We start from the raw sequence: 14,797 nt of genomic DNA on the forward strand, positions 1-14,797 counted from the left end.
ACTTTATATAGTTGACTGCCCACAAAGTGATGAGATCCCATTACTGCTTATTGTAAATATTCTCAATATTAAATCCATTATATCCTTTATATCTTCACTATAGCACTTATGCTGCAATTTGATATATAATGTGTGGTTAATAGAATAGATCTACTGTAAGACTTGGTTTCTGTTCTTTGTGTTGATACACTGCAGAAATCCTGGAGGTGAACTTAACAGGATGATCACAAGGATAGGAAATATGTTAATTATATTACAAAGGCCTATTATAGTTTCAGTACTTTACTGTAACTTTTTTAATTTAAATTTTGAAATGCTGTGTACTTTTAACTTATCAGGCCTGTACTCGTGATTCATATTAGACAGTCTTATAAGACAACTAAAAAAGCAAAAATATTTGAATCAAACAAAAAATGTGTTTATCATAGAATTATCATATATTTTTTTAAATTGGACCTGGAGAAACTTACTTCTCTGGTTGTAATCATGAAAGTTTTCTCTGTGTGCAGACCCGAGTGATACATGGAGTCATAATTCTGTTATTTGCGTGCACAGACTGTATATGAAGGTTTTTATCATTTTAATATTCAGTGAAATGTTTGCAAGATACTCATCAGTTACATTTTGTAGCATGTCGCCATCTAGTGGTAAGCATAACCATATAAAAAAAGAATACCTCTACCATTATAACATTCTTACATTTGACATAGAGACCTGTGATTAAATGTTTTTATATTACGGTATTTTCTTCATTTCTAACACCCAATATTCCTCAAATCAATGATAAATCACATGACATTCATCATGATCAGTGGCTTCTATCTGTCAATGAAAGTCCGCACATTCGCAGCAGACTGAAATATAACTGCCGAGATCAAATGTGTGATTATATGTAAATGAATCATGTGTGTGGCAGCTTTATTCACGTGGCTGCTGAAATTGAACATAGCAGGACTTGTCATATATGAACTTACTAAAAATGTTGTGTCGAATCTGCCGCGCTACGTCACAGTCAGTGGAGCAAGATGGCGGTCCCTACAAAGCAGTAAGTAGCAAACATGCTAACGCGATTATGGCAAAGTATGTGTGATCAATAATAAACAACTGTTTCTCTTGGTTGCGGTTTTAGTTATAGATATGATAAAGAACTGAATCTGTTGTAGCTGTCGAGGTGTTACCCCTCAAGGTTATTTATAAAATAAATATCAGGAGCATTGCTACTCCTGCAGCTAGTTATCGATATGCTAGAGGGTCAGCTGTATTTAAATGTAATTCTTCAGATTTTCTTTCTTTTCATATATTTATCAACTTCTTAATTTCACCACCTACATTTCTTTTCGATGTCCGCCTTGCAAATGACATAATTTATGGAGATATAATAAAAAACCTAGTAGTAGGTAACGTTACTCATTCAAAATTCAGTTGGTCTGGTTGATTTCTCCAAGTTTTAGACATTTTCTGTACGTATTGCTCTATGAAAAGTGCGCTTGATTTCATGTTTGCAAAAAGTCATCCTTCTTGAAGAGAAGTTAACGTCCGTTAAAGCCATGTCATGCAACTGGAAAATGGAAGCGGTATACACTCACCGCGCACTTTATTAGGAACAACACTACTATCTAGAGCCTCCCTTTGCTCCAAATACAGCCTCACTTCTCTGTGGTATGGATTCCTTCGGATTTAGGAAACATTCCTTTGAGATTCTGCTCCACGTTGACATGATTGCATCAAATAATTTCTGCAGATTTGTCAGCTGCACATTCATGCTGTCCTGTCTCCTGTTCTACCACATCCTCAGTGTGCTCTACTGGAATCAGATTATGGTTTAAGAAGCCATTAGAGGATGGTAAACTGTAGCCATAAAAGGACACAGCAACAATACTCTAATAGGCTGTGGTTATCTGAGTTACTGTAGCCTTAATGTCAGCTCCTCTGACCTCTCTCATCAACCAGGCATTTCCTGCTGCAGATGCTTGTCTCATCTGAATCTCCCACTGTAGCTTCAGCCATTATTTGGCTGCAGGCGGATAACAGAGCGCCAACAGACCTGAGATCAGCAGAGCACCAGCCTTTTGAGGGAATGTGCATGAATGCATAAAATAATAAATACATTAATATAGTCGGATAAATGTATCCTAATGTAACTTGTGTTGCTGACATACTGTATATAGAATGTATAGTACTCTGGTGTTGTCTTTTTTACGCTAATGGCAGCATTTAAAAGACATGGGGATGTTGGTTTCTAAATACTAGAGGCAAATCTCTAATCCTCACTAACAGGATAGTCATCATCAAAATAAACTCTCCACTTAAACGTCATTTACTTTTTTTTTTTTTCACACTGCTGGTTTAGTTTTGGTGTCTAAGCCTTCGCATTTGTCCCAGTTGTGGGTACCACTTTTCTTAATGAGGTACGACTTGTGAAACCTGTACAAGTGAAAAACATATGAAAATGGCTTTTGTAGGACAGGGTTTAAGAAGCCTTGTCTCCTCACTGTCTACAGGTACGGGCTGATCTTGTCACAGAAGAAAGGAGCGTTAAAGACAGCAGCCCTGCAGAGACCCTCAGTGTTCGGGGATGACTCCGACGATGAGGTGGGTAAACTTGTGCATTTGTTATAAGCAGGGCAACATCATTCATCATTCGCCAATCACTGCATGTGATTCAGGAAACAAATGTATCAAGGTAACAGTTGGTATTGCAGCAGACTTCTGATGTGTTTTATTCCTCAGACGTCAGTTGGGGAGAGTCTGCAGAGAGAAGCAATCAAAAAGAAGATGATGAAGCAGGTGAGAGGAAGAATTACACAGATTTATGCAACTTGAGTCCACTCAATGCTATAAACTCCTACACAGTCACAGTACAGTCATTCCTCTGTGATTTACATTTCTCTGGTTTTTGTCTTCCTGTCTCTGTCTACAGACACGTTTGGAGATGCACAAGGCCCTGGAAGAGGACAGCACTGTATATGACTATGATGCTGTGTATGATGACATTCAAAAACAGAGAATTGAGAGCAACAAAAAAGTTCTGGGAGGCGCTGACAAAAGGGTAATCATCACTGATATTTCAGAGTGATGTAATGGTTAGAAAGACTGTCCCTGAACACTTTGCAGTGGCCAGAATATTTAGCTGATAACGAGTTCTGACATCAACTGGTGAAGAAAAAGCTAAATGTGAGCATTTACTTTATTTCTTTCTTTGTCTGTTTCTCTTTGTAACAGCCGAAGTATATCCACCAGTTAATGAAAGCAGTGGAGGACCGAAAGAAAGAGCAAGAACGAAGGGAAGAGAGGAAGATCCAGAAGGAAAGAGAGGCGGAGGGAGAGAAATTCGCGGACAAAGAAGCTTACGTTACCTCCGCCTACAAGCAAAAACTGCAGGAGCAGAAGGAAGAGCAGGAGAGAGAGAGGAGAGAGGCAGAGATGGAAGGTTAGACTGATACTTTACAACTATTTTTAGGCTGCTGGCAGATAAGATTGTGTTGTAATTGACCCGGTGAGACTTTGAACTCCAGACGTTTCAAACAGCATATGAATGCAGCTTAAATTTGATTTGCTTCTGGATATTGTACAAACAATTTTTCCTGCCAGTCTGAAAATAGCCTTGTGGTCTTTCAAATATTTTATTGAAAGCAGGAAAAGTTCAAGAGTGTTTCTTCCCTGAGGGCACACAATGTAAGACTTGAAGAGAGAGATTTGAAGACGTTGTGGAAATAGGTCACTTTATGTAAAACAATGTAAATGATTGGTTTGAATTATGTTTGTTTTGTTTAGCTGCTTTGGATGTGAAGAAACAAAAAGACCTGAGCGGCTTCTACCGACACCTGCTGAATCAGACTGTAGGAGAGGAGGCGATACCAGATCGCTCAGCAAACAAGTCAGTCATGGCTCCTCAATAATCACAACAAGCACACACATATTTTTAAAAACTATTTCGAGCCTTTAAGTGTATCTCTCTGTTCCTACTCCCGCAGAACTCAAACCTCAAAGGCTGCAAAAGACACAGAGAGGACTTCACCTGTTCCCTCACCTACGTCCCATGACATTATCCCAAGTTCATGCAGCGACAGCGAGGAGGGGCACGAGCAGAAGTCTGGGTTCAGCAAGCCTGGGGCAGGCTCCTCACACTCAAAACGCCAGTACAGACAGAGGTCGCCTTCATCAGGGAGCGGAGAAGAGAAGGAGAAGGAAAGAGCGAGGGAGAGAGACAGACATAGGAAGAGTCACAGAGATCTAGACAGAGACAGAGGGAAGGACAGAGATAGGGACAGAAACAGGACAAGGGAAAAGGAAAGGGAAAGGGATGACAGACATGGAGGAAGAAGAGACGACAGGGATAGAAGGAAAGATAGAGACAGAGACCGAGGCAGGGAAGATGACAGAGGTAGAGGCAGGGGGGATACAGAGAGGGAAAACAGACATGGGAAGCGGGAGAGGAGCCCTAAAGAAAGAGAGAGGGAGAAGAACGGGGAAAGAGAGAAGAGGAGGAATCCAGGTGAAGACGAGCGGAAGGACAAAGATCGGGAAGAAGAGAAGGAGAGAAGGAAGGAGCCGGAGAAGGAGAAGGCAGTGAAGATGGAAGAAAAAGACCCGGAGAAGAAGGAAGAAGCCGGAGCGCCGGGAAAGCAAAAAGAAGACGGCGAAGAGAAAGAGGAAACGGAGGAGAAGGGGAACAAGTTTGCAAAGCGCAGCACGGATCAGACTGTGAGCTCGGCGAGAGAGAGGTACATGGCCAGACAGATGGCACGCTCGGCCTGCAAGAGCTACATCGAGAAGGAGGAGGACTGAGAGCGCTCCAACACGCCACGCAAACATCTCTGTACTGCACACAACCTCCATCTCAGATTAAGAGGATAAAGCTAATCTTATTTCATAATTTTCTTTTTTTTTTTCTCCAACAATCCCATTTAAAAAAGAAAGAAAAAAAGATTTATTTCTTCCTTTTTTTCTTCTCTGTCAAAACTTTCAGATTCCCCTACTCCCCTTCTTGATTTTCTTTTCAAGGCTCAATAAATTTCCTACAACAGCTGGACACTGTAGTTTTTTAGCAAACAGAAGTAAATATTGCATGTGCTGGAGATTATACTTTCATCCGTGGATTAATACACATTAGTATTTACAGCAAGTAGAACAGTGTATGTGAAACTGACTCCAGATCAGCTACTGTGGCCATGTTCATTGTAATAAAAGAAGGTGTCACCCGGTGCAACAGTGTAGCTCATCGATGTGTGTTTTTTTTTTTTTTAAAAAGCCATGGGCAACAACAGAGGTGTGGCACAGAAGAATAAACAATATTAGGCTTTTACTACACGGACAGTTCTCATTAGTGGAATTAATTCATTGTTGGTTTTAGGCTTTTCATGGGATTTGATGACAATTAGAAAAACACTGAATCTTGCCAACCTTGTCCTTTGGTGACCAGAGAGAGAGAGGGAGAGACCTGGCTGATACATACATTTTTTTTGGACTTGAATGAATGGATTATGGATTTATTTTTGTGAAATAATGTTGACGACTTGTAAATACGAGTTTGATCAGAGAGTGTCATGTATCATCACATACAGGAATGAGAGTATACAGTATATAGGAAATGTTGTGTTGTGGTGTTTATTCACTTTTGTTGAGGTTTTGTATCTTTCTCTTGTAGTCAGTGATGAGTTATTAAAATCATTTCTCGTTCCAGAGTTTCTTTTGTTCTGTTGCTTCCTGTTTGTTCGGCAGTCGTGCGCGGTTTGATGCTAAAATGTGTTCAAGTACGACCATTTCAACTCATAACTCGGAAGGTAACGACGTTTATTTCACACGGATCATGTGATCACAGAAACGTTGTTACAGCTTTACAGGTTTTGTGCAGGAGAGACATGAATTCCAATATAAGTAATGTTGGATTGCGGGAATCTTCAGTGTGTCTCTTGTGCCTCTGTGTTGGGTTTGTTCTAGTTGTACAGGGAGATGTTGGACCACTGAAACAAAAGGAAAGGTAGTTTGTAGAAATATTAGTATCTTTAATGATTTTAATGACTGATTGATTTCTGCTGAGAATGGGCTGCACACTACACTGCTTTACCTTCTACAGTTTTAAACATTTTTACACAAAATATGAAGTGGTCATAAAATATGATGCATTGTTAATATATGATAAAACTACCCAACAGTTAACTAAAAAAAACAGCGACACCATGACCAACTTTACTTGTATTGTATTTGTATTTTAATATTGTAGTATTGCTACTTTTAAATCAGTAGATGATATGAATATTTCTGCCATATGTTATCTTTGTGAATGTTGGATATCTTGAAAAACATGCATAAGTGGTATTAAGAGGAGATAAACTTGCCTCGTCCCAGGTCAGGTGGATCACTCCATTGGATGACTTGTTCTTGAAAATACCTGTAAAAGAAAACAAACCACAAGATATCAGATATTTTTAATGCAACACAAGCTTAAACACACATTTCGAAATGGAGAAACACTCTAGAAGCTTTAATCCTGTGCTGTACTGTTCACATCCATCACTGATGATGTGTATGTGGAATTGCTCTGACACAATTTTCTTGGATTCAGTTCTTTAGCCGCACTGACCTCTTCAGTCTGAACAAATAAAAGTCCAATTTCTCAAGCTTGTGTGTGTGTGTGTGTGTTTTTTTTTTTTTTAAGTGATGTCATTGAGGGTTGCCATGTCACTCACTTGATGTCTTTTCCAGGCGCAACATGAGAACAATGAAGTTCTCCAGGGAGGTGGAGGAGACGCCCGAGTAGCGGAACATCATCAGCCTCACCATGCCATCGTTCACATTCATCCCTGGTGCAGAAACAAGTTATGATTCTTCTTCTATTGGCGTTGAGGTGTGATTAAGTTTAAATGCACTGATAAAAAAAACTTGCAGCTGTTACCTGCAGCCTCAATTGCCCTCTGGAGCTCATAGTCAGACAGGGATCCACTCTGATTCAAGTCAGCGCGATGGAAGATTTTCTGCCAAATAAAAGATGAACCTACATTTAGAAACTGAGAGCAGTTTAGGTGTATGTTGTTTTTTATTTATGTGTTTGTTTGTTTGTTTATTTGATAGGGACAATACATGATAAGGAACATCATTACAAAATACACAATGTAAACATGCCAGATTGAAGCTAAAAGGCTGATTTACATCCTTAGTCCCAAGGCAGATAACATAAAACAAAAAAACATTTCTAGTCACAATACACCACTACAAATATAAAATACACAAAATAATAAATTATTATTTTTTATCATGGCCACATTGGCTGAATTACCTTGTAATCGTGAATCTTCTTCCAGAGAACAGAGAATTCAGTGAAGCTCGTGCTCATCCTTTGGTCGGTCTACGGTGCACGTTAAGGAAGTCACATCACCAGCAGGTGAAAAACAATTTCACTCCTGATCACAGTCTCATTTCTGACTCTCTGGCATGATAACGGAGGGGGGTGATTGGTAACTTAAGATGTACAGCAAAAACACTTATGTATTTAAGGATACATCCACCATGGCACTCATGCTCCTGCAGGTATCCAGACCGAAGCCGTACCGGGTTCCTGCAAAAGGGAGAAAAATGGGAAAAAGTCAAATCCCCAAAGTAACTCGACTGAATCCTGATTCACAACAAATGAAAGGAGATGTTGATTAGAGCAACTCACCGTGAGGGAAGTTGTCATTGAGGAGCTTCTGCAGCTGTCTGGCACTGAGTTCGCCGTTCTGACAACAGAGACAGACAACACATCAACAACACCGATCGACTGATGTCAGAGAAAGAGGAAAAGGACGAGCGGAGGGAGACAGGGGGGGAAATGACCACACCTGATCAGCGTAGCGGTTGAACAGGGTGCGGGTGGAGTCCTGGTCACCGTCTCCGTCTGTGGGGATCTTAAAGAAAAACGTCCAGTCATCACTAACGTTGCTCTGAGGTTGATGAGTTCATGGACCAGACGTCAAGACTGGCTCACAACTATTACGCTCTCAAACTCACAGTGACATTATGCGCTACAGTCTTTTGTTTCATACCTTGGGGAGAACCAGTTTCTCCTCTTCATGGTCATCATCATCATCATGATCATGATCATGATCATGATCATGATCTTCATCCTCATCATCATGTCCATCATGGGGGCTGGATGCAGAGAGGAGTGTGTTAAAACTCACACAACAGTTATTTTTAATTTGCCCTGAATCCAAAATTGATTAAAAATGCTCATATTAGTCTGATGGAGGTTTGAATGCTGGTGAATTCAACACTGATGCACTGAGCAATTTCTATTTTTGATGTTTGTAAGTCCCAGCTTGCTAAAACCCCCAAAGTCCCCCAAAAATATATCAAGGACATGACCCTGATCCATTTTGACAGTGCAGCGTTACATGGTATCAGTCGTTACGGCAGAGCATGGGTCAGATATTCGAATCAATAATCCTTGTTTTGGAATAAAAGCCTCCACTGGGTCAAGTCTTTACCTGATCTTCGCCTCAGACTTGGTGAATACGCTGAGAACAAACTCTCCAGACATGTAGGGCTTCATGGTGGAGGGGATGATCACATACTCCCCAGGCTCCAGACTGTGCAGCTCAATCAGATCCCTCTGATAGGTGTACAGCTGCCTTGATTTCAAAGGATTGTTTCTGTTGAAGAAGGAGGATCCCAGGCGTCCCTGTCGGGTCTGGAAGTACAGTGAACCTTGTTTATTGGAATGAAAATGTTTCCTCAGTATCAAATTGCTTTATTCAAGTTATTTAAATGTGGAATTTGTTTTGTGTGCACAGCTGCAGAGAGTGGTGTTTGTTCTTCTTTGTGCTTACCCCTGATGGAACCTGTTGGGTGTGAAATAGAAAGAAGAATGTCATTATACTGTTTTCAAATCAGTAAAAAATATATTTTTGTATTATTTCATCATTAACTCATATGTAATGCATGAAATTTCCGAATGCAGACCTTGAAGATGGTAACTCCAATCGGGTGAGACTGTCTCTCCTTGCGATTCTCCTGCTGAGGTTTCTGCATCAGAGAAAGCAGGATGTTTTTGTCCTCTTTCTCCTGCTTGTTGATGATTGTCACCTGGATGCGATACTGAGGATTTGTTGCAAAGGTAGCTGCAGGTAATGAGAAAAACATGAACAATGCAGATTACACTTTGAGAGTCAGTGTGCTGGGTTTTTTAAAAGGTAAAAAGACACAACAGACATCTTGTCCTTGTGGTTGTAGGTAAAGGTAAAAGAATGAACTGGACTCACAGTTAGACAAGCTGCCACCTGCAGTTCTCCCTGCCACCCAGCTGCCATCATAGATCATGCATTTCCACTGGCAGGTGAGGTCACCATCGAGAAAGTTGGGGTTCTCGCAGCAGATGGACACCATGTTGAAATAGTGACAGAAGTCCTCCAACTCCATCCTGAGAGACACAGTTGAGCACAGTGAGAGGAACAAGAGACAAAGACCCATTATACGGTTTGTAGTCGGTCAAATTTCATCCTCAGTTTAAAAAGGATCCTGTGTAATTTACTACGATTAGTGATATGTAATTTACCAGAACTCTCCATCGTCACGATCAAAGCACTTCTCTCGATCCTCCTGTCTCACTCTGTTCCACATATCTGACCTGAGCACAAGAGGAAAAGAAATTAATGACAGAATTTGACACATTGAAACTGAACAGATTCATTCTTGGTTATTGTTCTTCACAGAAATATAACTAGTCTTGAGTTGCGAGTTTGTTTTTGGGTTGCTATATTATGCACATATGGATGGATGTGTGATTGATGTATTTACTTGTCACTCCACTTCCCGTTCCACTCTGTTTTGCCCCAAGGGTTCATGACTCGCACCAGCTGCACTTTGGAGCCGTAATACTCCACCTGAAGATGAAATGATGAATTGACAAATGAAGTGAGAAAACTTTGCAATGCTCCTAATGCTCCTGTATCCAGGCGAGAGCAAATTAATACTGACAACATCTCGGCTGCAAAACATGAACACGTGCACTTCAGCCGCTCCACACTTTACCTCAGTGACAGCTGTGACGGAGTAGGCATGGGCATCCACCAATCCAGTGTGGGCTACAGTGTTCACCAGCCTACCCTGAAACAAACAAAACCGTTAAATCACCCAAATTAGCTTCATTTATTTATTTATTTATTCATTTATTTTTCTTCTATGAATTTGGTTCTTACCCCTTTTGGGGCAGTGCCGCAGCAAACCATGGACTTGCACCCAGTGGCTCTGCTCAGCTGGAGCCACAGCTGCTCATCATGGCCGGTTGTGTGGGCGTCCCCAAGTTCGTAAGTCATGTTCACGCCTCCAGTGAAGTCCTTGCAGGCCTCTGATGGCAGGCCAGCGTTCATGTCTGCGTATGTGCCACACACTCTGCAGGAGACAGAAAAAAAAAAGAAGATGTTTATAATCTAATATTTTGAAGTCTCGATTCTGGTGTTTGTGCCACAACTCTGACCTTCTAAACTGTTTTACATTCAGGTGAATTAGTTGGTTACATACTTGGCATATGCCTTCTCCAGCAGAGGAACCCAGAACTCATTTCCTCCATTGCAGTGCACAGACAGCAACTGGTTGTTGTACGTTGGCAGGTGGTCGTCAATGACAACATCCACCCACTTGCCGAACCTCCAGAACTGACGCAGAAAGAGCAGGAAAGAGTTTGTTGATGACCACAATGCACTAAGCAGATGTATTGTGAAAGTATCATATCTGCACGCAATCATTAAATCTTTACCCTGAAGTGAAATATTCCTGCGTAGTTTTTGAAGGACTGGTCCATGGGCACCACCTGCGCCATCAGGTGTTTTTGGATCGTCAGTGCGGAGATAGCAGCCAGAAACCAGCAGTTACCTGGTGAAGGCGTGAAAACATATACTTTTCTCAAGCACTGCCACAGATACTTCACATTTTCACCAACACAACAGAACTCCTTGCTCACCAATATTGCCTTGACCAAAGTCAAAGCGTGAGGCGCCCTTCATGCAGAAAGTCGGCTCATCGCTATTGTTCTGCCTTTTCAAGATGTCCTGGACAAGACGACAAGAGGAAATAAAGCAAATTCAGATGAGCATATAAACACATATACATAAGGGAAAATGCGGTCTTAAGAATGTAAAAAGTATATTCCTCTACTGCACTGATATCGTGTATATGATCTGTTAAGATTAGATTTACATGAAGATGAAAGAACATATTTAAAAGTTTTTTACAGCTGGACGAAGCCACTCCACTTCTTCCTCCTGCCAGCTGGCCAGATTAGGCAGGTCTCCCAGAGAACGGGTGCCAGGTGGGAAGGTGCTGTCCACAAACAGCCTCCCTCTGCGGAGGCTGTTATCCTTCAGCTGAGCATAGTCTTGGTTCTTGTACTTGGCGGGGTTGGAGGGGCTCCCCTCGCTGCCATCCTGGTAACGCAGGTTGATGATAGAGGTGCAGGTTCCAGACTCAGGCATGTTGACGAGATACAGGGAGACTCTGAGACACAAGGAGAAAGACAAAATAAGAGATTTCTCAAAGTAAACTAGAATGCGAAGTGTTCCTCAGAGGTGAGTGAGGATCGTTACCTGTGAGACTGCTGCAAACAGCTGCTGTTTCCTTGCAAGAGGATTCACTTGGAGTGGCCAAGTCTGCTCTGTGCAGCAGACTGGCCCTGACTTATATTCACACTGTGTTACGTAAGACTGAAGTCAGACCCGCCCCCACTGAAGAGTAGAAAACGCACGATGATGAGGTGCTGAGAGAGTTTTATAGTTTTTTATAAGAAAACAGGTTTTCTGGTATAAATCTCCACCTCCTCCTGTCATGTCAGGCCTGTTAGATATGCAAGCAATTTTTTTTGTTTTTTTTTTTTTTGCTCAAGGGCAAAAAACAAAAAGTAGCATGTTGACATTTGGACAATAACCAGAGGGGACTACTGACATTGAAATCCACATTATTTCACATAAGTGACATCATTTTACTGTCTTTGTAGTTGTTACTGTTCTATAGATCTCTTATTGTGTTCACTATTGCACTGAAGGGATGCAATTTCATTTAGCTAATTATTACAAAATAAATAACAATGAAATCTATCTTCAACCTTAAATATAAATGAATACTTCCTGTTTTTCTTCTGCTCTAAATGCATCAACTTGAATGAATGAGTTTTGTCATGTTTCATGGACATTTAAGTGAACATAACTAAATTGTTTAGGCTTTTAAAGTTAAACCGCTCAATGTGTAAAAACAAATAAATAAATGAAATGAAGGATTAGCTGTAATTGAGAAAAACAAAAACAATCTTTTATAAACCAACAGAATGCAGAGGAAAAACTTTAGGAACAAGTTGAGACGTGTAAAAGTGTCTCCCCGTCTCATTTTACTTTTTATTTTGAAACTGACAAGGAGGAAACTCCTGTGTGGAAGCTGTGGAGAGTTTCCAGATATTAAAAGTGACAATGTTGAGCTTTGACATCAGATTAAAGTTGTTCCACATCTGGAGTTTATGGTTTTATGGTGTTTCGTCGTAAAATTGAAGATGTTGTAAAATTGAATTAAAATAAACAGTCATATTTATGTCTGTAAGATTTCACCGTTTGTAAAACCCCTGGAGCAACTTGTCTGTAAAAGGTGATTTTACAAGTATTCAGAGAATTGCTGCTCTGTACGATGATGGTGGGATTAGTGAGATTCGCCTCTGGCAAAAAAAACTGTCACGCACATGATAACCAACAAGAAAGAAAAAGGAATGAATGACTGAATTAAAGAATATTTGAGATTTTGTTAAATGACCCCGTGATCTGTTAATCTGCTAACAGTGCTCTGATCTTAAGTGTGTGGCTGTGAAGAACACTTCATGAGACAGGTGTGTAGGAGCGGAATGAATGGATCCAAAGTAGTAAACAAATCCCGCACGATTTCTAACTTGCAACTATAAATTAATTTATGACGTTTCAGCATCTGACCTTCATTTGGCCTGATGTTTTATATGTTTATCATTGCAAGTTACAAAGTGTGCAGGATTTTTCTTTGCTATGACATGATAGTTGGCATTGAGGGTGATATACTGTGTATGGTGATTATGCATTAGTAGCTTTTGTGTGACTATAAAATCAGCACCTTCTGATTATAACATGAAAATAAGATTTTTATTCATTCAGTCATCCGTTCATTTCCCCATTCTCTCTTGGCTTGCAGTGAATTGGAGACTGTTTGACTGCAGGTGTGTTTGTGTGTGTGTGTGTGTGTGTGTGTGTGTGTGTGTGTTTGAACTGTGTGTAATGTATAATGTAAATCCATGCATAGCTCTCAGAAAATCCAACACTGAAAGATGCTGTTTCTAGAGAGAAATAACTCAACAAGAAAAGTTGTTGATGTGACAATATTAGCAACTCCAACTCAACAAAGTCCACTATAACATACATAATATATATATTTATATATATATATATACATACCACAGTATGATGCATCAGCTGATGGGTAAGTCTACACCCAGGTTTATTCTAAATGTTTGTCTTTGGTTGTGAAATAAGGAAGCTGTAAAATCTATTGAAAGCACATAGCATGTTAATGTCAGTCAATAATAACTGCTTGTGCTGAGGTTTGGGAAAGTTGTTGATGAGCTTGACTGTGATTTTACAAGTATTTGGAGAATTTATGTTTGCTGTATTCTATGATGGTGAGCTTAGTGACAGTTGCCGCTGGGAGGATTTTCTCCTGAGAACTGTCACACACATACATATCTTTAAAAAAAAAAATATTACCTCACTCCCAGTTTAGCTTTTAGAAGCAAGAATCAAACCATCCATGAGATGATGAATTGATGAACGAAAGATGATGCATTGAGACACGTAGCACAGGACTGGGCTTCAAGATGAAATAAAACACACACACGGACACAATAAAGATATAAGGGGTAAAAGGCCCCCCACTCCTGCTATACAGGAGCCCCCAGACTGAAAGAGAAACAATAGGAGTTTTTGGTGTTTTTGCATCTCTTTTTGTCATTTTGTGTCTCTTTCTGTGGCTATTTTACATCTGTGTTTGGCCTTTTTGCATCTCTGTGGTCATTTTGTGTCTTGACCTCCTGACCTCTCAGGCCCCCGGACCTGTGCACAGTTCAATAATCCATCAATGCTACAGCTGAAAAAACATACAACCCAAATAGCCCTGTGAACAAATTCATTAAAAAACATTACTAATACTAACGGTCTTTGCGATGCTGTAGACTTTATAGCACACACATGCAAAAACTGACTATTAGAAGCTTCTGCAGCAGCTGTAAAGGATGTAAAAGGAACTGTTGCAGCATCAATGCAATAAACCACATCTCACTGTTATTATAGAACAGTTCTCAGACATTATATGTGAACATATAAATACCTATGTCACTATATACATGTACACCTGCTGCAGCAGTAATGTCCTATGTCAGCGAGTCCTGACATGTGACAATACAGTGTGTTATTTACTGTGGGGTTTTTTTCTGTCTAGTTTCAGGTTTAGCGATGCCCTTGGGAAAAATGGTGTTTCAACAAGATATATCATAACAGCTTCAAGAGGGGCAAATAGCACAGCACTGTATGCAAATAATCAGAGGGAATAGTTATGTAAAGCAGAGTCACATGAAGTACTTTTGGAAGATCATTTTATTATTTGAACTTTCCAATAGTAATACCACACTGGTAGTAAAATAATAAAACAGTAGCAAAAACCTCAAATACCAACATTTTATTACACTAGTGACAAGATCTTTGAAATATAATAGAATGATCATGTTTGTGATGAAGTCATGATATGGAAAAATAAATGACTGCATGAT

The 14,797-nt window shown here is 40.2% G+C and overlaps 2 protein-coding genes across 3 annotated transcripts; one reads left to right on the plus strand and one right to left on the minus strand.

The window, feature by feature from the left end:
* The first annotated feature begins 1,001 nt into the window (after window positions 1-1,001).
* nsrp1 (nuclear speckle splicing regulatory protein 1) lies at window positions 1,002-5,684 on the plus strand. 2 transcript variants are annotated; one of them, XM_023397059.2, is made up of 7 exons: window positions 1,002-1,045; window positions 2,502-2,592; window positions 2,731-2,787; window positions 2,921-3,049; window positions 3,223-3,430; window positions 3,775-3,877; window positions 3,975-5,684. In XM_023397059.2, exons 1-7 carry the CDS (start codon window positions 1,026-1,028, stop codon window positions 4,786-4,788), a joined length of 1,422 nt encoding a protein of 473 aa, XP_023252827.1. In that variant the 5' UTR covers window positions 1,002-1,025; the 3' UTR covers window positions 4,789-5,684. The 2 variants fall into 2 exon arrangements, with proteins under 2 accessions (XP_023252827.1, XP_087027513.1); XM_087171387.1 differs by lacking the exon at window positions 1,002-1,045 and adding an exon at window positions 2,389-2,408.
* Window positions 5,685-5,776: 92 nt separating this feature from the next.
* On the minus strand, window positions 5,777-11,634 carry LOC111647455 (calpain-2 catalytic subunit-like). Its single transcript, XM_023397058.2, has 22 exons — window positions 11,559-11,634; window positions 11,208-11,469; window positions 10,937-11,024; window positions 10,733-10,848; window positions 10,498-10,631; window positions 10,176-10,368; window positions 10,009-10,083; window positions 9,775-9,860; window positions 9,533-9,604; window positions 9,240-9,397; window positions 8,941-9,098; window positions 8,808-8,819; window positions 8,466-8,668; window positions 8,022-8,127; window positions 7,818-7,883; window positions 7,658-7,715; window positions 7,500-7,555; window positions 7,277-7,345; window positions 6,896-6,974; window positions 6,690-6,803; window positions 6,339-6,391; window positions 5,777-5,963 (listed from the first exon to the last, which is right to left on the minus strand). The coding sequence occupies exons 2-22, from the start codon at window positions 11,445-11,447 to the stop codon at window positions 5,937-5,939; spliced, it is 2,163 nt and encodes a 720-aa protein (XP_023252826.1). The 5' UTR covers window positions 11,448-11,469; window positions 11,559-11,634; the 3' UTR covers window positions 5,777-5,936.
* Between the last annotated feature and the right edge of the window lie 3,163 nt (window positions 11,635-14,797).

This window comes from Seriola lalandi, unplaced genomic scaffold (genome assembly GCF_002814215.2).
Source record: "Seriola lalandi dorsalis isolate HSWRI2012SDOR001 ecotype SW California unplaced genomic scaffold, Sedor1 jcf7180002054995, whole genome shotgun sequence".
In the NCBI taxonomy this organism is placed as follows: domain Eukaryota; kingdom Metazoa; phylum Chordata; class Actinopteri; order Carangiformes; family Carangidae; genus Seriola; species Seriola lalandi.

What these genes read in the sequence shown, in the direction of transcription:
- nsrp1 (XM_023397059.2), top strand. Translation starts at nt 1,026, where the DNA reads ATGGCGGTCCCTACAAAGCA. An exon ending in ATGGCGGTCCCTACAAAGCA is followed by an intron (nt 1,046 to 2,501) that starts GTAAGTAGCAAA and finishes CACTGTCTACAG; the next exon opens with GTACGGGCTGATCTTGTCAC. An exon ending in GGGATGACTCCGACGATGAG is followed by an intron (nt 2,593 to 2,730) that starts GTGGGTAAACTT and finishes TTTATTCCTCAG; the next exon opens with ACGTCAGTTGGGGAGAGTCT.
- LOC111647455 (XM_023397058.2), bottom strand. Translation starts at nt 11,447, where the DNA reads ATGCCTGAGTCTGGAACCTGCACCTCTATCATCAACCTGCGTTACCAG. An exon ending in GCGGCACTGCCCCAAAAGGG is followed by an intron (nt 10,084 to 10,175) that starts GTAAGAACCAAA and finishes TGTTTGTTTCAG; the next exon opens with GGTAGGCTGGTGAACACTGT. An exon ending in GAGGGCAATTGAGGCTGCAG is followed by an intron (nt 6,804 to 6,895) that starts GTAACAGCTGCA and finishes TTTCTGCACCAG; the next exon opens with GGATGAATGTGAACGATGGC.